Consider the following 23213-nt stretch of genomic DNA (forward strand, 5'->3'; position numbering starts at 1 on the left):
AGTTAATGGATTCATCTGCTGTGACTAAAGGAAAGAAAATTACCAAGGTAAGAACCTAAATTTTCCCATTCTCTCCAAGAGGTGGTTGTTTCCACAGCAAATCTTTGGGGGGGGGGGGGGGCAGTCTGGGAGTGCTGCTCTATATAGGGTTTAGGATGTCCTATCTTCCCATTGCTCTCCAGCAGCACATTCTCTCCTATGTCAGGTTCTGCTTTCCCTTCCGGGTCCTGAAGTGTGGGAATGTGTTTAGGCCTGGGTGCAAAGGCCTCTAACTTCAGCTTGCTTCCAGATGCCATATTTCTTCAGCATGCCACTCTTAGGCTCAACTCTTAGTCTCCCTCTCCTGGACCCTCCCAGTCCAGCTCTGCCGCAGTCGTGATTCCACCGCTCCTTTCCTCGTGGGTGTCATTCTTCTGCTACTGTTGCTGGGGAGTACCTTAGCAGGGTGTCATGGATTTTGGTATTATTTCTGGAGTTTGAGGTTTGATATCTTATGATTTTGCCCAACGTGCAGTCAGGGCTGGCATCTTTGGCGAATTCCTTGTACAGCGTGTTTCGGCATTGTTGAAGCAGGTCCCATTGGTGGTCCCACCCCGTCCTGTGCTCTGCTTGCACCACTGGGCATCTGTTCTCGTCTAGCACAGTGCTTCCTTTTGCTCTCTTTTACGGGCAGTCTCTTGTTTGAGGGTTTAGTGACATAAGCAAACACTCTCGGGGCCTAACGGACTAAGCGTCTTCCGCTGGACAGGGCTGGATGGTCAACCTTAGGACCGCAAAAAAACACACAGTTTGGTCACTTCAAACCTCTAAAAAAAACCCGTAATCTTCAGCTAAATTTATAGTAGCCGAATGAGGGCACTCCCAAAAACCACTCCTTTGTGTTCACAAAGGGACGTAGGGCCATAACACTCCTCTAGAAAGAGGGGCCGGACCCTAAAAACCACTGCTTTGTACAGGGACAGTAGGTTCCCAGAACTCGTATGCAAATGGACGTAGATCTGCCACACTCCTCTGCACTTGTTTCCTCACCTCCATGTACTCTTTCCTATTTGCTACAGATGGAGAAAGGACAAGACCTCTCCTTGCTTCCTTCAATGTGGTCATGAGGTTTTGAAGTTCCCTGTCCCGCTTTTTATTGAGAGCCATAGTATATGCCATTATCTTACCATGCACCACTGCCTTTGCTGCTTCCCAAAAGATCCTGTCATTTACCGGTTGATCTTTGTTCTCCCCTATATAATCTGACCATGCTTGCCTGAGGTACGTGCAAAAGGCTTGGTCCTGATACAAAGCAGGGTTCATGCGCCACCTATTCGTCCCCGCCTTCTCTCCCCACCTAATTTGGGCCCACACTGGAGCGTGGTCTGAGATAACAGGCTCCCCAATCTCCGCGTGCTCTGTCAATCTCACCAGGGATTGGCTTAAAAGCACATAATCCTAGGCGTGCAAGGACTCCATGTGGGTGGGAGAAAAATGTGTATTCCCTCTCTTCTAAATGAAGAAGCCTCCATATATCAATCACTCCCAATTCAGTGGCTGTGAAGTTCACCCCCTTCCCCTCATGGTCACTACTTTGGTGGTTTGCAGTCTATGAGTGGATCCTTTCTGGAGGTTGATTTTTCCGCAGAATTTTTATCTTCTAAGACTGTTGGACGTTCGTCGCTCTCTCCTTCGCTACCTTCAGATGACAAATGACTTTTGGTGTTCGGATCATCTTTGTCCTTTTGTCAGGTCCTAGATGGAGTTTTCTTGCTTCCAAAGCAACCATTGCTTAGTGGCTTAAAGAAACCATTCTTTCTGCTTACCTTCTGAAAGGTTAGATTCCTCCTTACGGCTTGCATGCCCAGTCGACTCGTGCTCAGGCTACTTCTTGGGCTGAAATGGGGGTCCTTTTTCTGGACGACATTTGTTGAGCGGCCACTTGGGTTTCTCACCATTTCTTTATTAAGCACTACAGATTTGATGCTGCATCATGGGAGAGTGCGCTTTTTGGAGCGACAGTGCTCGCTCGGAGGGTGGGGGGGGAAGCGGCTTTCCACCCTAATTAGGGGATTGCTTTGATACATCCCACCACTTCCTGGATTCATCTGCTGCTGAGGTTAAAGAAGGTAAAATTAGGTCTTACCTGATAATTTTCTTTCCTTTAGTCGCAGCAGATGAATCAATGATCCCTACCCTGTATTGTTCTAGCCGCACATTTCTTTCTTCGGATAGTGGATGTGATTTCTGAGATTAAGATAAAATGAAGGAGAAGAAAGAAAAAGAGTTACTGGAATTGTTATTTTTTGGACAACTTCAAGTTGTGTTCGGCTGCTGCTGCATAGTTGTGAGGAGTGTTCTTGTTTCAATACTTTATTCTTATCCTCTGCTTTGGGGATACGACCTATACTGAGGTGATAGGGAGCTGGGCGTCCAGGGTCACTGCTGTCTCTTCAGTGTTTTCTATCTCCACCTGCTGGTAGGCGGATACAACCCACCAGTTCCTGGATTCATCTGCTGCGACTAAAAGGAAAGAAAATTATCAGGTAAGACCTAATTTTACCTTTTCATTTACTAGCCTTTATTTCCACACATTTATTCATTTGTTGCAATGAATTAATTTCTTGTTCTCAATTTGATTATGTATTTCTTTTCATATATTTGTATACATTTTTTAGCAGACTTTTTTTTTTATTTTGTCTAGAGCTATTTTGTTGCAATGCTGTTTGTCAAGGGGCAATTTTGTCAGGAGCCATTTTGTTATAAGGCTGTTTTCTCAAGGGTTACTTAGTGGGAGGGACCATTTTGTCATGGGCTATTTTGTTACAAGGCTATTTTTGTTCGGGTGCCCCAAAATAGGTTTGATGCGAAATCCTGACATGAAGCCATCTAGACCAGTCTTTGCCATTCTCCCCCATTGTATCCAGGAGGGATTGAGATTTACATGTTATCACCATTCAGTAATTTTTGCTATAATAAGGTTGGACATGGGTCTGTAGTACTGGCAGGGCTTTTTGCATGTATTGGAAATAATCTCCTTTCAATTATTGCTGTTGTGGTTTATTTTTTTTTTTAATTTGCTATTCCGTTTGACTAATAGAGACCATAGTGTTTTTTAATAAAATAATTTAATGCTCTCGCCCGTCTCTCTTTTGCAGGAAAAATTGATTTGGTGTCTGGTGTGGTCCTTGACTCTATTAATACTTCATGGGGTGAGCTCTTTCTATGTACCGGGTGTTGCACCAATCAACTTTCATCAGAATGATCCTGTAGAAATTAAGGTAAGTTAGTAGTAGTAGATACAGCGTGACAGGGTTGACGGATTCTTCAAGCAGCAGACTGAGAACCAGGAAAGAAAATCACACACATGGCTGTTGAAATACAGTGAGTCCACAATACAAAGAAACAAAAACAATTTCCACTTCAAGAATTCACCATGATCTGTATCTTAAATTAGAAGGCAAAGACTTCAGACAAAGTCTTAAATGCAGTACAAAGCTGTACACTGTCTTAATTATCAATCATAGGTCAGAAAAAAACACCTTCTTATAGTACATTTTGTTTTCTGCTTAAATATGGCTTCTGTAGACAGTGCTAGAGTATCAGGATCCTGCTAGGTACTTATGACCTGGATTGACCACTGTTGGAAACAGGATGCTGAGCTAGATGGACCTTTGGTCTGACTCAGTATGGTAATTCGTATGTTATTTCTTTTTCTTGTGCTGTTACTTTTTCACTTCTGCTTTCTCAGGTATTTAGAACTTCTGTGTTTTATGCATTACTGAATACTTCAAAGATTCCATATTTGATACATATAATTCCTTGTCATCAAGCAGATGAAGCCATTACGTACGAGTTGTGTCCATCAACCAGCAGGGGGAGATAGAGAGCACTCAACTTTTCACAGTGCCTCATTGCCAGCCAGCTCCACTGCCTCTTCAGTATTCTCTATCTCCCCAAGCAGGGTGGAGCAGCTTCTTCGAGCTCCATCAAAAGTCTGCCTGGGGGTGGCTCCTGGCTTGCCAGTTGTTAGCTGGGGTGTTAGAGGCTATAGCAGCTTCACTTTGAAGGCACATAGGTTAGCCCTTTCCCTGCCTTACCCATGCCCCTGTGGATGTGGACATATTAGCTTGCTTTTCCCTGTCCTTTCCCACTCAGTGGATGCAGGCACATTGGTTCGCCTTTGCCTGCCTTTCCCACTCATCTGAGCCTCTGGAGTTCTTATTACCTCTGCTTTCCTCACAGCGTTAAAAAAAAAAAAAAAAAAAAAAATGGAACAGAGGTTTTCCTTTGATTCTTCTATGGGACCGGAGCTGTGATACTCGGTCCGGTGAGGTAAGAGTGTTTTCTAACTCCTCTGGGTGGGCCCGCGATCGGGGCGTTTTTGGCGCAAACCCGCCCATTTTGAATTTCCTGCCGTTTTCGGCGATGACTGCAGAGAATGTAAAGCGCTGTTCCCAGTGTGGCAGGCTCAAATCAGCAGCGGGGCTCTGTAAAATCATGGCTGTACAGGTGTAGAGCCGGCCCGAGCATGGCGAGCGATGATTCTTTCCGCTCAGAGTTGGCAGCGGATGCCATTTTGAATTCTCTGCATGGCGCGGCCTCCGTAGAGACGGAGAGCCCGGGGGGGGGGGGGGGGGGGGGGGGGGGGACCTCGAATTGAGGCTATTCAGGGAGCGGCTAGCCCCGGTCGGGATCTGGGTGCCCAGGGCGAGTTTTTCTCCCCTGATTTTGTGTTGTTATTGCATGAAGCATATATGCTGAAAAGAGCTCTCCCTCAAGGGTCGTCTGAGGCCCCTTCTATTGTTCCCCACCCCCCCCCCCCCCCCCCCCCGGTGGATTGTGGATTCTGGCCTGGGACTGCCCGCTGAGGCTTTTTTCCCCTGATATTGGCATAAAGAAAAGCGTAGAAGGGCTAATTCCCCTTCAGATTGTGGTGCACCTCCTTCCCCCCCCCCCCCCCCCCCCCCCCCCCCCCCCCCCCCCGTGGTCGGCTGTGAGGATTCGGAGAGTTCTGGCAGGCCTTCGTGGTCTGAGGAGCCAGAGTCAGGTGCAGAATTACCACAGGATCTGGATGATCCCTCCGCGCTGAGGATTTTCCACCGTGATGAGCTGCCAGCGCTTATTTCAGATGCCCTACAGGTCTTTTCTATTGAAGAGCCTGACAGTGGCTCGGCCTCCTCTGTGAATCCTAGGATGGCTAGTACCAAAAAGCCTGCTCGAGCCTTTCCTTTGCATGACTCCATCCAAGAGCTTATTTCCGCTCAGTGGGCTGACCCCGAGGGACCTTTGAAAGTTTCCAGGGCTATGGGGCAATTATACCCTCTGCGTGAGGAGCATTTGGCTCGCTTTGCAATGCCTAAAGTAGATGCCCTAGTCACTGCGGTGACAGAGAACTACCCTCCCTGTGGAAGGAGGAGTTGCCCTGAAGGATATACAAGACCGTAGGCTGGAAGCAGTGGTGGGGGGTGGGGGGTGGGGGGTCCGTGGTCATCCTCTTGTTTTTAGGAAAAAAGAGTTGCTTCCTTGATCTATCAGCTTAGAGCAGTCCATCGGAATACAGAGGTCATGCTGGAGGCTTTGACAGACTGGGACCTGATTTTGGAAGGCATTTGGCATCCATCTTGTTCCTTTCCTTTCCACCAGGCACATCACAAGATGGTCCTTGCAGAGTGGGAGATGCTGGAAGCAGGGTTGAAATTGTTGGAGGAGGGAGTAATGGGAAAGCTTTACTAGGTCATATTTGTCTGATATTCTACCTATTGGAGGTATGCAGATGGTTTTATATCAATAAAAAAAATCACGGGGAAAATACAGTAGTACAAACACATAAGGAGGCATAAATTACAATGCAAATTCTACAACAAATACTTTAAAATATAATTAAGAATTTAAACTTCAAATCAAGATATAAGTAAATACCACAGTTTAAACAGGCTACTGTAGATCAAGAATAAGTGAATTGGGGAGAGAGCCTGCAATGTAAAGGACAAACGCTCAACCTAAGAAGTAAAAGTGGAGGAGTGGCCCAGTGGGGAACTGAGGAACTGAGTTCGATTCCCACTTCAGGCACAGGCAGCTCCTTGTGACTCTGGGCAAGTCACTTAACCCTCCATTGCCCCATGTAATCCGCATTGAGCCTGCCATGAGTGGAAAAGCGCGGGGTACAAATGTAACAAAAAATAAAATAAATAAATAATATAGATTTTAGGAGAGAGAAGATTGTTTGACACAGTATTTGACAGTTTGACAGTAATTGCCAGGCTACCTCCCTTCATACTGTCATGATTACAGTAGTGATAGTAGAACCCAGGAGGACAGGCTTGAAGATAAGAGTTGAGCATTGGTAAGCCAAGTTTCCACGAGAAAAGCAGGTCTGGTTTTAAGTCAGTAATAAGGGCAGAAACTAGATCAGATTTATGCTGAATAGAGTGAATATTCAGAAGACTAATTGCAAGAGAAGGAAGGGGCCAACTGAGCAGCTCTAACAGTAATAAAAGTTAGAAATGTACTGAACCAAAACAAGAAAAGAACATCTTACTGAATGAATGTGTGTAAGCCAGAATAGGAAGGATGTCTGCCTCATATAGCAGGTATGCAAAACTTTGGGGCATCGATAAAGGGAGACAGCAGAGGGGCTTCAAAAGCCAAGAGCAAGGGGGCGGAGGGATGGGGGACTTAGTTTGGGGGTGAACAGGATGGGGAGGGAAATAAGTAAATTGTGAGGATAAATTGATTACCATGCTCTTATGTAGTTCAAATAGATTGAGATGTTTGTAAGTTAAAATACAATGAGCATATTGATTGTTTAACACTGTTGAATCACCCTCAATAAAAACGTTAAAACATAAAGGCCAAGAGCAAAAAAAAATAAAAAAACACAGAAGAGGCACACAAAGGAGTGCATAAAGGGGTACTCCTACAGAATGGAGTCAGCTAACTATGGCAGCCACTCTAGGTAGTGTGGTCACTAAGACAGCAACCATCCCCATGGTGGGTGAGGCAGCCCTCAGAGACACTCGAGACACGAAGGTGGAGGAACTTCATTTTGAGGACACTAGGCACATAGATGGCTGACTATGGAAGATATGTTTCCTGGGCACATTTGTGCTGGGGACATTGGCTGTCACAGCCCAGAGGCAACGTGATTAGTCTGCCATGGCTTTTCTGGCAGATGCAATGTATGATCTGGTGCAGATCTCTTGCCGAGAGACATTGACTCCAGCTCCAGAGTTGGGCAACAGATACTAGTTCAGAATCTCATCTTAGTAGGCTTTCGTTTTAAGGGGAAGCTTTGGTTTGGTGAGGACCTTGAGAAGTTTATGAAGGATCTTGGGGACGCAAAGCTGCAACAGTTGGCCTGAAGACAAGCCTCATTTGGCAGCTTCTGGTCAGAGTCAGCAGTGAGTGAAAGGTTCTAGGCAGTATAGGCTAGGAAGGCAGTCGTCATGTTGGCCTTCTGTCCCGTGCAGCTGGTATTGGGGGGAGAGTTGGGCCCTTTTGTGGTGCAAAGAAGCCTGGGGATGACAGGTACCCTGTCCCTAGAGTGGGCCACACTTCTAAAGAGATGAGGTGGGTCTACTCTCAGGTGCTCCCTATGGGAATCTTTTCCATTGTTTTGCACCAGAGTGGTTCTTGAGGTAGTCGACAAAGGCTGTGCTCTAGAATGTGTTTTTCCCATTTCAGATGTCTGTATGGAATCCCCTTGCAGCTCGGCACCAAAGCGTTAGGCAGTGGAAGAGATGCTCATGGAGCTTCTCCAGCTGGAAGCAGCATCTTTCCTGTTCCATTAAAGGAGTAGGGGTGAGGCTAGTATTCTATTTATTTTGTGGTGCCAGAGAAGGGTGGCTCATTCTGGCCTATTCTGGAACTCAAAGGGGCCAGTTCTTATCTGAGGATCTTCCAGGCAGTGATAGGGGCAGACTGAGGCAGGGAGAGTTCCTCTCATCTCTGGATCTCTCAGAAGTGTAGTCAGTATTCTGATCCAAGATGTGGATGAGAGGTTTCTCCATTTTGCAATCCTCAACTTGGATTTTTAGTTCCAAGCCATGCCTTTAAGTCTCAGAATGGTGCCCAGCACCTTTTCCAAGGCAATAGTGGTGGTGGTAATAGTGGCCTTCCTCCACAAGAAGAGGATTTTGTTCTGCTGTTTGAACAATTGGGTCATCAAGTCAGAGGAAGACAATCGTAAACACTTGACCAGGATGGTGGCTGTTTGGAGAGTCTGGGATGGGTGGTCATCTTTTACAAGAGTAGATTCTCGCTATCAGTGTCTCTAGAACATCTAGGAGCCAGGTACAACATCCAGTAGGGAATGGTTTTCTTCACCTAGGACAGAGTAGCAAGTTGCTTGTTCAGGTTTGTGATTTTAGGACACAGAGGAGATCAGAGTCTGGGACTGTCTCCAACTGTTGGGATCCATAGCAGCAATGCTTGAGCTAGTGCTCCAGGCAAGGACATACGACGTCCCTTCAGAAATCCTTTCCAGCCATGCAGGTTTCCTTAGTCTTAGGACTATGAGATTCATCTGACCCTCCTGGAGGAGTATGTTATCCGTTGGTCTGGTGATATTCCACTTAAAATCTGTAGAAATGGATGCCTTTTGGAGCCCAAAAATGGATTGTTCTCACCTTGGATATGAGTCTGAGGGGGCAGGTGGCACAGGATGCATGGTTGCATGATTTGATGGCCCTGGCCTCCAACCTGATAGGCCACACCATCTAGTTTGCCTTGCTCTGTTTTCGTCTGCTATTGCAAGGGTCCACGGTTCATGTTCTGTATAACTGTGGTGACCTATTTGAACAAATTAAGGGGGGAGGGGGTAAAAGGAGCTCGGGGCACCTGCATCAGGAGGCTCTCAATCAAAGAGCCTCCATGCTGCTGGTTCCCTCCGGACCAGTAATAGTTGATCTCAGGAAATATTCAGTGGTGGTGTCCTCTTACTACCGTCTTGTAAAGTGGTGATATCTGACCTCTAGTGACCTAGCTTAGGTACAGCAGCATGAAGGCTCTCTGGTGCAGTACCTCCCTTATCCAGGGTGTCTGGGCTAGTGGTCACCTAGTCCAGATAGAACCGGGGAAGGAGGTAATGGGGGTCCAAAGCTCAATGGGCTACCAGGGACTTTTTTTGCAGGTAGAAGACAGGGTTGAGGAGTCTGGATGGCTTTATTTTTACTATTAGTGAGCTGAAATAAACTGAACTAACTTAATCACCAAAAATATTCCGTTTACACGTGATACCAAGTTAGTTAAGTGGAGAAAAAGACCTCAGTAGTCACTGTGTGACAGCAGAATATAAAATGCACTCAATGCCTGCATTTCTGTGACTCTGTTCTTATCATTGGTCAAAAAACTCCACTGCAAGTAAATATAAGTAAGTTGTGACCAATTTACAATATTATCTAGAAATTAGGTGCTGTAAATAATGTTACTTAGCTTTAAATTTGCCCAATGGGGCTCTCCGTTTCTCTCAATGTTTGAGCTTCTTCAGGGAGCCAAGTAACTTATGGCAAGTCACAATGCCTAAAAACCAAAATGACACCACAAAATTATTACCTTATCACTAATGGTGAAAGTATGTTCTTAAAAATAACCAAAACCACCGACCTTACAAAATGGCGTCCACGTCTCCTGTTACACCGGCAGTGAAAGCTCCAACCGGAAAAAAGGGGTTAGATTATACAAGGTATTAATCTAATTAACATCACGTTCATTTAATTACCTGAAAATGGTTTACTTTCATTGTGAGATGTATGGAAAAGCTTGTTATTAGAAGAACGCTGACCATTCTATTTGTATATTTAGTCCACGAGGTTCCATGGATTGCAATGTGTATATCCCATTTTTGATGTTTTTTAAATCAAGATCTTGTCTCTGTCTCCACCTCTAATGTTGCGTGGGACATCATCTGAAGGACTCAAAATCACGGCCCTTGTCTTGGCAATGTATCACTAACGGAGCACCAATTTTTGATGTTTTTATACAGGAGTGGTGATCAGTGATCCGATGATGTAATCGTCGCTTGGTTTTCTCCGAGGACAAGCAGGCTGCTTGTTCTCACGACTGGGTGACGTCCGCGGCAGCCCCCACCAACCGGAAGAAGCTTCGCGGGCGGTCCGCACGCGGGGCACGCCCACCGCGCATGCGCGGCCGTCTTCCCGCTCGTGCGTGACCGTTCCCGCCAGTCTTTTCTTTTCCGCGTCTGAGGAGAGTCGTGCCGTCGCCGCTCTCCCTTCGCAGCCCCGGAAAGACCGTCGCGTTTACGCGATTTCGTTTCGTTTAATTAGTTTTTTGGTTACCGCGTGCCCCAGTTTCTTTTCTAAAAAAAAAAAAAAAAAAAAGAGCACGCGCTCCTTTTTCCTTCATTTCTAGCGAGGGCGTCGCGTTGCGGCCTTGTGGCCGCGCGATTGATTTATTTTTTCGAGGTGTGATTTCCGCCACCATCGACGACTTTAACTTCACCGACGCGATTTTTCCGTCGATGTCCTCGAAGGTCCCGAGTGGATTTAAGAAGTGTGGTCGGTGCGGCCGGCCGATCTCGCAGACCGACACCCACGCTTGGTGCCTCCAGTGCCTCGGGCCGGAGCACAATATCAAGTCATGTTCCCTGTGTCTCGGTCTCCGGAAACGGACTCAGGTTGCGAGGCAAGTTCTGCGGGACCGTCTTTTTGGAACTTGCGCCGGCCCCTCGACGTCGACTTCGACGGCATCGGTATCGACGCCCGGTCCTTCGGTACCGGTATCGATGCCCGAAAAATCGGCATCGATGGCATCGACCCCAGGAGAACAGGTCCCGTCGGCCCGCCGGTCCTCCGGCGAGGGTAGAGGTGAGAGACCGCGTGGGCAGTCGGCCCCGGTCATTCCTTCAGCCCGTTGCCCTCGGGACCGAACCCTGTCTGACCCGGTTCCTCGGGACCGAGGGGGATCGACCTCCTCCTCCTCCATACCACCCGGCACCGGTGACGGGCACCGTAAGAAGGCAAAGAAGCACCGTCACCGGTCGCCCTCGACGCATCCGGCTCTCGGTACCGAAGAGGAGTCGACGCCGAAGCGTCCGCGTCGAGAGGAGAGGTCCCCCTCGGTAGTGGAGGTACCGCCACGTCAGGGTCCCAGCACTTCGGTGCAGTCTCCTGGACCCGAGCAGCTTCCGGCACCGATGCCTCTACCGGCCCCCACGTCTTTCCCGACAGCGGGCCTGGACGAGTGCCTCCGAGCCATCCTTCCGGGGATCCTGGAAGGGCTGATGCGCCAGGCTGTCTCACCCCCGGCGCCGATGACTGTGGCGCCGGCGAGCTCTAGCCCGGTGCCGAGGTCGTCGACACCGCTGCCGCTTGCGGCACCGGTCTCGACCGCCACGCAGGTGGAATCCCCGTCGATGGAGGGAGCTTCGTCCCCGCCGGCGCGGGAGTCCACCGCCCGACGACACCGAGGCCTTGGTGCCTCGACGCCGGGCCCGGTTCCGGACTCAGCTACATGAGCTCATGTCCGATACCGAGGAAGAGGCCTCGTGGGGGGAAGAGGAGGACCCCAGATATTTCTCCTCAGAGGAGTCTGCGGGTCTCCCCTAGGACCCCACGCCTTCACCAGAGAGAAAGCTCTCGCCCCCTGAGAGTCTCTCTTTTGCCTCCTTTGTGCGGGATATGTCTATTTGCATTCCCTTTCCCGTGGTCTCTGTGGATGAGCCGAGGGCTGAGATGCTTGAGGTCCTCGACTATCCATCACCACCTAGAGTCCACCACGGTACCGCTGCACAATGTCCTCAAGGAGACACTGCTTCGGAACTGGATGCGACCATTATCTAATCCCACCATCCCCAAGAAAGCAGAGTCCCAGTACAGGATCCACTCGGACCCAGAGTTAATGCGGCCACAATTGCCCCATGACTCGGCGGTCGTGGATTCTGCTCTCAAGAGGGCACGGAGTTCGAGGGATACCGCCTCGGCGCCCCCGGGGCGGGAGTCTCGCACTCTGGACTCGTTTGGGAGGAAGGCCTACCAATCCTCCATGCTCGTGACCCGCATCCAGTCATACCAGCTCTATACGAGCATCCACATGCGGAACAATGTGAAGCAACTGGCGGACCTGGTCGATAAGCTCCCGCCGGAGCAGTCCAGGCCTTATCAGGAGGTGGTCAGGCAGCTGAAGGTGTGCAGAAAGTTCCTGTCCAGGGGTATCTATGACACCTGTGACGTGGCATCTCGTGCTGCGGCCCAAGGTATAGTGATGCGCAGGCTCTCATGGCTGCGTGCCTCTGACCTGGACAACCGCAACCCAGCAGAGACTGGCCGACGTCCCTTGCCGGGGGGATAATATTTTTGGCGAGAAGGTCGAGCAGCTGGTGGACCAACTGCATCAGCGGGAAACCGCCCTCGACAAGCTCTCCCACCGGGCGCCTTCAGCATCCACCTCAGCAGGTGGACGTTTTTCCCGGGCCCGGCTGGCTGTGCCCTATTCCTTTGCAAGGCGTAGGTACACCCAGCCGGCCCGAAGGCCTCGCCAGGCACAGGGACAGCCCCAGCGCGCTCGTTCTCGTCAACAGCGTGCGCCTAAGCAGCCCCCTGCGCCTCCACAGCAAAAGCCGGGGACGGGCTTTTGACTGGATCCACGGGAACATAGCCGCCCTCAAAGTGTCCGTACCGGACGATCTGCCGGTCGGAGGGAGGTTAAAATTTTTTCACCAAAGGTGGCCTTTCATAACCTCCGACCAGTGGGTTCTCCAAATAGTGCGGTGCGGATACGCCCTGAATTTGGCCTCCCTGCCACCAAATTGTCCTCCGGGAGCTCAATCCTTCAGCTCCCATCACAAGCAGGTACTTGCAGAGGAACTCTCCGCCCTTCTCAGCGCCAATGCGGTCGAGCCCGTACCACCCGGGCAGGAAGGGCAGGGATTCTATTCCAGGTACTTCCTTGTGGAAAAGAAAACAGGGGGGATGCGTCCCATCCTAGACCTGAGAGGCCTGAACAAATTCCTGGTCAAAGAAAAGTTCAGGATGCTTTCCTTGGGCACCCTTCTGCCAATGATTCAGAAAAACGATTGGCTATGTTCCCTGGATTTAAAGGATGCATACACTCACATCCCGATACTGCCAGCTCACAGACAGTATCTCAGATTCCGCCTGGGCGCACGGCACTTTCAGTATTGTGTGCTGCCCTTTGGGCTCGCCTCTGCCCCACGAGTGTTTACAAAGTGCCTCGTGGTGGTGGCGGCGTATCTACGCAAGCTGGGAGTGCACGTGTTCCCATATCTCGACGATTGGCTGGTCAAGAACACCTCGGAGGCAGGAGCCCTCCGGTCCAGGCAGTGCACTCTTCAACTCCTGGAGCTGCTGGGGTTTGTGATAAATTACCCAAAGTCCCATCTCCAGCCAACCCAGTCTCTGGAATTCATAGGAGCTCTGCTGAATACCCAGACGGCTCAGGCCTTCCTTCCCGAAGCGAGGGCCAACAACCTCTTGTCCCTGGCTTCACAGACCAGAGCGTCTCAGCAGGTCACAGCTCGGCAGATGTTGAGACTTCTGGGTCATATGGCCTCCACACTCCATGTGACTCCCATGGCTCGTCTTCACATGAGATCTACTCAATGGACCCTAGCTTCCCAGTGGGTTCAAGCCACCGGGAATCTAGAAGATGTCATCCGCCTCTCCACCAGTTGCCGCACTTCACTGCTCTGGTGGACCATCCGGACAAATTTGACCCTGGGACGTCCATTCCAAATTCCGCAGCCCACGAAAGTGCTGACGACGGATGCATCTCGCCTGGGGTGGGGAGCTCATGTCGATGGGCTTCACACCCAGGGTCTGTGGTCCCGCCAGGAAAAGGATTTGCAGATCAACCTCCTGGAGCTCCGAGCGATCTGGAACGCACTGAAGGCTTTCAGAGACCGGCTGTCCTACCAAATTATTCAAATTCGGACAGACAATCAGGTTGCAATGTATTACACCAACAAGCAGGGGGGCACCGGATCTCGCCCCTTGTGTCAGGAAGCCGTCGGCATGTGCCGGTGGGCTTGCCAGTTCGGCATGCTCCTTCAAGCCACATACCTGGCAGGTGTAAACAACAGTCTGGCCGACAGACTGAGCAGAGTCATGCAACCGCACGAGTGGTCGCTTCATTCCAGAGTGGTACGCAAGATCTTCCGAGAGTGGGGCACCCCCTCGGTGGACCTTTTCGCCTCTCAGACGAACCACAAGCTGCCTCTGTTCTGTTCCAGACTACAGGCCCACGGCAGACTGGCGTCGGATGCCTTTCTCCTCCATTGGGGGACCGGCCTCCTGTATGCTTATCCTCCCATACCTTTGGTGGGGAAGACCTTACTGAAGCTCAAGCAAGACCTCGGCACCATGATTCTGATAGTGCCCTTTTGGCCCCGTCAGATCTGGTTCCCTCTTCTTCTGGAGTTGTCCTCAGAAGAACCGTGGAGATTGGAGTGTTTTCCGACTCTCATTTCGCAGAACGATGGAGCGTTGCTGCACCCCAACCTTCAGTCTCTGGCTCTCACGGCCTGGATGTTGAGGGCGTAGACTTTGCTGCGTTGGGTCTGTCTGAGGGTGTCTCCCGTGTCTTGCTTGCCTCTAGGAAGGATTCCACTAAAAAGAGTTACTTTTTCAAGTGGAGGAGGTTTGTCGTTTGGTGTGAGAGCAAGGCCCTAGAACCTCGTTCTTGCCCTGCACAGAACCTGCTTGAATACCTTCTGCACTTATCAGAGTCTGGCCTCAAGACCAACTCAGTAAGGAATCACCTTAGTGCGATTAGTGCTTACCATTATCGTGTGGAAGGTAAAGCCATCTCTGGAGAGCCTTTAGTCGTTCGATTCATGAGAGGCTTGCTTCTGTCAAAGCCCCCTATCAAGCCTCCTGCAGTGTCATGGGATCTCAACGTCGTCCTCACCCAGCTGATGAAACCTCCTTTTGAGCCACTGAATACCTGCCATCTGAAGTACTTGACCTGGAAGGTCATTTTCTTGGTGGCAGTTACTTCAGCTCGTAGGGTCAGTGAGCTTCAAGCCCTAGTAGCTCATGCTCCATATACCAAATTTCACCACAACAGAGTAGTGCTCCGCACCCACCCAAAGTTCCTGCCGAAGGTGGTGTCGGAGTTCCATCTTAACCAGTCAATTGTCTTGCCAACATTCTTCCCAAGGCCGCATACTCGCCCTGCTGAACGTCAGTTGCACACATTGGACTGCAAGAGAGCATTGGCCTTCTACTTGGAGCGGACACAGCCCCACAGACAGTCCGCCCAATTGTTTGTTTCTTTCGACCCTAACAGGCTAGGGGTCGCTGTCGGGAAACGCACCATCTCCAATTGGCTAGCAGATTGCATTTCCTTCACTTACGCCCAGGCTGGGCTGGCTCTTGAGGGTCATGTCACGGCTCATAGTGTTAGAGCCATGGCAGCGTCAGTGGCCCACTTGAAGTCAGCCACTATTGAAGAAATTTGCAAGGCTGCGACGTGGTCATCTGTCCACACATTCACATCTCATTACTGCCTCCAGCAGGATACCCGACGCGACAGTCGGTTCGGGCAGTCAGTGCTGCAGAATCTGTTTGGGGTGTAAATCCAACTCCACCCTCCAGGACCCGAATTTATTCTGGTTAGGCTGCACTCTCAGTTAGTTGTTCTTCGTAGGTCAATTTCTGTTATACCCTCGCCGTTGCGAGGTTCAATTGACCTGGGTTCTTGTTTTGAGTGAGCCTGAGAGCTAGGGATACCCCAGTCGTGAGAACAAGCAGCCTGCTTGTCCTCGGAGAAAGTGAATGATACATACCTGTAGCAGGTGTTCTCCGAGGACAGCAGGCTGATTGTTCTCACCTACCCTCCCTCCTCCCCTTTGGAGTTGCGTTTCATGTTGTTTCTTGCTTGTCATTCAACTGGCGGGAACGGTCACGCACGAGCGGGAAGACGGCCGCACATGCGCGGTGGGCGTGCCCCGCGTGCGGACCGCCCGCAAAGCTTCTTCCGGTTGGTGGGGGCTGCCGCGGACGTCACCCAGTCGTGAGTACAATCAGCCTGCTGTCCTCGGAGAACACCTGCTACAGGTATGTATCATTCACTTTACCTACATATACTTTCTGACAAGGACATATGAGGATATATACAACGTCTGTGGTCTGACAATTTGTATCATGATTCAATTTGTATATTTTGCCATCAAACTGATTCCTAAAATCTTGTACCTCGAGGGTGATTGTGCATGCTTTGCAGTGGTGACATTTTTTATGGCCGCTTGTAACTGTATGGTTTACCAAAGGTGGTAAATTAGCTGGGCTAATGATTTCTTTTATATTGCGTGTCCTAGAGAAAGCAATTCTTATATACTGATCATGCAAAATGGCATGGGATTGCATAATGGTCCATTTCTTTTTATAATGTTCCTCATGTGGTCGCCTCCTTTTGGAAATTCAACTAGAAACGTATTGACATTGTTTGAATCTGTCTGTACTCGTGATGATCCCTGGAGGAGAAGATCTCTATTATTATGTTTTGCTCTCTTGTATGCTGTTTTAACTACCCTTTCCGGATATCCAAGTATGGCCAAGTCAGTCTAAAAATTCTTAGCACATATTTTGAAATCCTCCTTTTTCTCACAGATTCTTTTAAACCTTAGGAATAGCGAGAAAGGCAAACTGTTCTTCAAATTTTGCGGATGACAACTTTGATATTGGAGGAATGTGTTCCTACCTGTGGATTTTTTAAAATAAATTTTTGTATTAAATTTATGATTTACAATCCTGACTTCTATATCCAAAAAATGTATATTGTGCATAGAATGAGCATCTACAAGGCTCCTCAAATCTTTCAAGATGATCCAGAGTTTATATCAAGATGGAATATGATCCTCAATAAATGCTCTCTGGATTTGATGTTATTGATTATAGAAAAAAGTACTGTCGAGTTAGAGAATAACAAAGTGATTCTTGATAAAGAACTTGACAATATCAAAGAGAGTCTCGACAGAAAACTTTGACCAACAACACTTGAAGTTTAAAGACTCTTTAGATAAATTTAAAGATAACATCAAGAAATTGAAACTCAAAAAAACTATCCAGGGACCATAAGGATTATCAAGATTGTAAAGTATACCCATGGATGAGGAAAGACCGTCAAGAAAAACCCTCAGATCATAAGAAACTAGTATTTAGAGATTAATCAACCAGCTCAAGTTCCAGCAGCAGCAAGTCAACAGAAGGTTTTTTAGGGTCCAGTCAAGGAAATCAGTCATCGAGTCGACAAACAAGAAACAGAGGAGGGAGAAGCAATTTTCAAACAGGATCACAGAGAGTGACGGAAGTGATCAATTTCTCCTCCAAATAATTATCAAGTATTGAGACTAGACTCCTTACTAGGGGTCTCTCATTTGTGCCGGCTGTCAATTATAATCCGTTCCAGTTTAGGGTAGATTGAGAAATTCTTAAGAACCTTACAATTAAAAATCTTTTTTACCGGCACATAAAACACCTCTGATGCATCCATAGTAAATCCTAAGTCGACCTGGATACCCCCTATTCCAGTGGACCCTTTGCTTTCAGCTTTTCGCACATTAGTCTTGAGAGACATGGATGATTATTTTGATAGAGAACGCTGGCGTTTCCATGACAATCTTATTAAAGATTAAAGGAATGCGCTGTATGATTTACAAAGAAGAACAGACCTGGTAATTAAACGAGCCAACAAAGGTGGTGCTATAATGATACTAGATCACAATTCTTATATAAATGAGATCAATAGGCAACTACAAGATACTTCAACATACCAAAAACTTGACAAAGATCCTACTGAAGACCTACAGGTTGATATAAAAAACCTTACTCAACAGGGATTACAAGCAGGTTTTTTAACAATCAAGGAATTAAAATATCTTAATAGAGTGAGATCACGTGACGCCATGCCGGAGAGAGGTCGCATGTGAAGAGCTCTCCGGCCCCTGAACTCTCCCCCTGCGCATCGAACAGAACATAAAAAACCCAAAACAAATAATTTGACAGCGGGCAACGGGCGGAACGCCGTGCAATCAAGCGGGAGAGTCGGGAGTCCCGAAATGGCATCGAAAACGGCGCAAAAAGAGAAGCTCAGAAACAAGCCGGCGGAAGCCAAGATGGCGTCTCCGATGCAAAGCGCCGGTTCTTCTGTTGCCTCTGCATGGGTCGCGGAGATAACATCTGAGATGACCGCGGTACTAGAGGAGATGCTGGAGAGGCGGTTGACACCGCTAGACACAAAACTGGAGAGGCTGCAGGCGCGCATGGATGACTTGACCCGAGAATGTGTGGCGTTTCAGACCAGAACCAGCCAGGTGGAGGACAGAGTAACGGAAGTGGAAGGAGAGCAGAAAGGCCTCAAGAAACGGCTGTTGGACTTGGAGCAAAAAGTAGAAGACCTGGAGAATCGATCCAGGAGAAACAACTTGCGCTTGGTGGGGATCCCAGAGGCCCTGGGGGGAAAAGATCTGGCAAATACGATGGAAAGATGGCTGACAGACAAGATTGACTTCCCTGCCAGTATGGGCCCCCTCAGAATAGAGAGAGCACATCGCATAGGTCCCCGCCAGGCAGAGGGCTCCAGACCGAGAGTGATTATAATGAAAGTGCTGAACTTTGCACACAAACAATATATTCTTCAGGCCTCAAGATCGGAGGGTCCCCTAACATATGAAAATAAAAGAGTCCTGTGTTTTCAAGACTATTCAGCTGGAGTCTCAGGGAGGAGGAGAGCGTTCTCAGGCCTGTGTGCTAAACTGTATGCCATGAAGGTGCGGTTTACTTTAACGTATCCGGCTACACTGAGGGTAACATACAAGGGGACAACAAGGTCATTTGAATCTGCTGAGGAAGCGAAGGACTTTGTAACCCAACTGGAAACAGAGCTTGCAGATAAAGCAGAAGAAGGCGCGGCGACCTGATCGGAGGGTGGAACATGAGCTGGCAGGCACCCCAATCAAAATGGAGGACAGTGACCTGAATGCATAGGTTTGGGTAGTGTAAGCTACGAAAATGGGGACATTGAGTTAAGGTTGGGTTTGGAAGTATTAATGTTTAAGTGTTGAACAGTTGAAAGTGTTTTGTTGTATAGGAGGGATAAAATCTGATTACAGTTGGGGATATGATGAGGAATAGAAATATAAAATCGGAGGGGAAAGTTAGGAGTCTATGGGGGAATCTGAGAAAATGGGAGGGGGGAAGGGGGTGTCTACACGTGATGGTTCCCAGGCAGGGAGCAAGGGAACTGGGGGGTAGGGTACAGAAAGGGGGGGGGAGAGGGGGGGAGGGGGAGGGGGAGTTGGGGGAATAGTGGAGCTTACCAAGAATTAATACGATATGGAGATGGACGCTTAAGGGGCAAACAAATCTGCAGAAGGCTAAGAGACAAGTGGAATATATTTGGGAAGACGAGCGTGGACCTGGGGGGCGGAGGCTGGGACGCCTGCTCGAGTTGCGTTATAGGGATGCTATCATTGAGTGTCTCACAACACCACAAATATGATAAAGTTGGTAACATGGAATGTTGGAGGCATTAACTCCCCAATAAAAAGAACAAAAATTTTACAGCACCTACAGAGACATAAGGTTGATATTGCCCTATTGCAAGAAACCCATCTCAGTCAGGCGGAACATGCCAAATTAAAAACGTGGTGGGTGGGGGAGTGTGTGGCAGCGGCAGCCCAAGGGAAAAAAAGGGGGGGTGGCGGTGTTATTTCGTAAGGGGGTAGCAGCAGCGATCAAACCCTTATATGTGGACAAGGGGGGGAGATATGTGGTGGTGGAAATGGAGAGCAAGGGTCAAAAAATCCTACTTGGTAATATTTATGCCCCCAACCAATATGATAAGAAGTTTTATCAAGAGGTGGTGGGACACCTAGTGGATCACCCAGGAGTACCGGTAGTAGTGGGCGGAGACTTTAATACGGTGTGGGACCCTCAACTTGACTGTTCTCAAGGGGCTCGCAGCGACTTGGGGGCATCAAATAAAGGCTTAAAAAGATTGGGGAACCTATTAGATTTGATTGATATCTGGCGAACTTTACACCCCATGGAACAGGACTACACACACCTCTCCCGTGCACATGACACCCAGGCACGAATTGATTACATCCTAACTTCACAGGACTTATTTGGCAAAATAACTAAGACGGAAATTGGACCTTATACAATCTCGGATCATGCCTGGGTGAGCATGGACTGGGAGATGGGACCCAGGGCTCATAGACATGGTTCGTGGAAATTCCCAGTGGAGATGTATAGAGACGTGGGGTTGAGAGAGAAGCTTAGGGAGTGCTGGCGAGCATATGAGTCATCAAATAGGGACCATAGGGACAATCCGGTATTGTTCTGGGATGCCGCGAAAGCGGTGCTCCGCGGGGAAGTAATTAGCTACACACATTTCGCACGCTCAACGCGGAACAGGGAAATACTGAGATTAAGTGCCCAAGTTTGCAGGGCCAGGCAACTGTTTGGTCGAACGCATAAGGGGGAGCATAGAGCGCGTTTAATGGAATTACAAGTGGCGCTTAATGAGCTGTTACACCAAAGAGCCACCAAATCCTTAACCTATTATAAATACCAGCTGTACAAGCATGGAAATAAGACAGGTCGCTTATTGGCCAGATTGGCGCGCCCAAAAGGGGGGGGAGGTAGGGTGCTTCAGTTAAAGGATGGTCAAGGAGGGAAAGTGCGGGCCGATGGGGCTATTTGTGAGGTTTTCCTTAAGTTTTATAGTCAATTATATGAACAACCTTTGGACCAGGGGCTCCAAGGGATTAATTATCTGAACAATCTTAACTTGCCCTCCCTGAGACAGCAAGATGTGCAGGAATTAAATCGCCCTGTGCAGGAAGAAGAGGTAGCTGTGGTAATAGCGAGGAGCCAATTACTTAAAGCGCCCGGCCCGGACGGATTACGTATAGAATTTTATAAGATGCTGGGGGAGGACATAATACCAACCCTGACTCGATATTTTAACAGAATAATCGACAGGGAGGAATTGCCGCCTCATTTGGCGTTGGCGCAGATTGTAGTGCTGCCAAAACCAGGTAAAGACCCAGAGCAACCAGAATCATACCGGCCTATCTCTCTGCTAAATGTAGAGGCGAAAATACTGGCTAAGCTCATGGCTAATCGTATGGCAAGGGTGTTACCGGAGCTGGTGCATGAGACGCAGGTGGGATTCGTGGAGGGACGAACAGTAGCAAAAAACCTAAGAAAAATCTTAACAGCATTGGAGACAAGGGGTAGGAAAGGGACACCGTCCTTACTCATAAGCTTCGACGCTGAAAAGGCGTTCGATAGGGTCCATTGGGATTTCCTGTTCGCCACACTGAAGGCATATGGCTTTACTGGGCGGTTTATATCAGCGGTACGGGCCCTATACCATTCCCCTCAGGCCAGGATTTTGGTCAACGGGATGGAATCAAGAACCTTTCCGATATTCAGGGGAACGAGACAAGGATGCCCGCTATCCCCCCTTTTATTTGTACTGTCTCTAGACCCATTGATTCGGGATATTATAGATATTCCATCGGTAAAGGGAATGAAGGTAGGGTCGTCTCAATTTAAAATAGCGGCTTTTGCGGATGACCTACTGGTACTGTTAACAGATCCGCAGGCCTCTTTTGCGGCTTTAATGGAAATTATAAAGGAATATGGTGATTTTGCAGGCCTACGCTTAAATCTTACTAAATCAGAGGCATTGGCATCATCCGCAGAAGTGAAGCGCAAGATGGGTAGAGACTTTCCCCTGAGTTGGGCGGAGGACACATTTAAATATTTGGGAATTAGGCTGACCCTGGACTTGAGGAAGTTGCATGTTTTAAATTATACGGCTTTTATGGGGGTTACTAAGAAGCAGCTGGAGAAGTGGGGCCCTCTTCCCCTATCGCTGAGGGGAAGGGTGAATCTGATACAGATGATTCTCTTCCCACAATGGCTGTATCTGTTACAGACGTTACCAATTCGATTGACACGCAAAGACTTGAAAAGTATACATAAGTCTTTCAGTAGATTCTGCTGGGCGGGGAAGAAACCTAAATTGCGATATAAATATATGCTAGGAGGTTGGAGACAGGGTGGTCTGGGGTTACCGGACTTGTCCTTATATAATCAGGCTTGCCTGACCCGGCACTTGGGGGACTGGTTCACACAAACTTGCACTTACACTCCCATAAAAATGGAAAGGGAACTCTTTGCTCCTTATGAACTTTTTTCGCTGTTACATCTCACACGTAAACAACTCCCACTTTGCCTGAGGAATAGTGTGATACTACAGTCCATTCGTGAGGCATGGAAGGGACTAATACAGGCAGTGGGGGGGAGTCCCTCGACATCAGATCAGTTAACCCTTAGAGGGAATCCAGCTTTCATGCCAGGCCTAGATAACCCAACGTTTTTGGAGTGGGAGCGGACGGGAATAACCAAGATTGAACACCTATTAAGTGAAGAGGGGAATTTAATAGGGTACGAGGAACTACAGTCTCGGATCGGGGTGGCTTGGGGGACTAGGTTTGCGTATGCCCAAGTTAAGCATTACATCTCAGCATTAGATCCAGACTTGCTACGGCAACGATTGGGAAGCAAACTACAAGATTTTTTCGGGGAAATGGAAGTCACGGGAATGTCAGTGTCAGCGCTCCATAGAGCTTTGATTAGGCGTCAGCCCCCTAAAAACTTTGCAGAAATCAAGCAAAAATGGGAACAGGAATCGGGGACAACATTAACGGGATGGAATGTGGGGCTCACATTGCAGGGAATTCCAGCAATTAGCCAGGATGAGAGGCTCCGGGAAAGTGGGTATAGAGTTATTTTACGGGCCTACATGTCGGGGCAACAATTAGCTCATGTAGATTTCCTGCAAGGGGCCATATGTGTTAAGTGCGGCCACTACCCGCACACATTATATCATGCCTTCTGGGCATGCCCCGGAGTGAAGGCTTTCTGGGGGGAGATTACTCAATTTTTAACTCAACTGCTGGGGACTCCTGTGACAGGATCCTGGGACCACTTTGTGCTGAATACGCAAGGGGCATTTGGTAGGTGCTCTGAGACAGCTCGTCTCCTGAGCCGTAAATTGTGCTTGGTGGCCCAGAAAAGCATCTTACAATACTGGACGGTACCGGAGGTGCCAGCCTACTGGCACTGGAGAAATCAAGTACATTTGCTGGCTACCTGGGAAGCTAGGGGGGCTAAGGGGTCCCCGAAGAGTTTAGCACGGTTCACACAGATTTGGGGCCCCTATTTACAGACATT

The 23213-nt window shown here is 48.7% G+C and overlaps 1 protein-coding gene across 2 annotated transcripts in view; it reads left to right on the forward strand.

Moving 5' to 3' along the window:
• The window catches only part of TM9SF4 (transmembrane 9 superfamily member 4), a 324536-nt gene that overhangs the window by 56051 nt on the left and 245272 nt on the right, over nucleotides 1-23213 (forward strand). The window contains exon 2 of one of the 2 annotated variants that reach the window (XM_030211308.1): nucleotides 3138-3260. In XM_030211308.1, coding sequence (XP_030067168.1) covers nucleotides 3138-3260 — 123 coding nt within the window. Of the gene's footprint in view, nucleotides 1-3137; nucleotides 3261-23213 lie in introns of those variants that run through there. The other variant, XM_030211309.1, reaches the window with a different exon arrangement.

The sequence above is a fragment of the Microcaecilia unicolor genome, chromosome 8, assembly GCF_901765095.1.
Source record: "Microcaecilia unicolor chromosome 8, aMicUni1.1, whole genome shotgun sequence".
Classification (NCBI taxonomy): domain Eukaryota; kingdom Metazoa; phylum Chordata; class Amphibia; order Gymnophiona; family Siphonopidae; genus Microcaecilia; species Microcaecilia unicolor.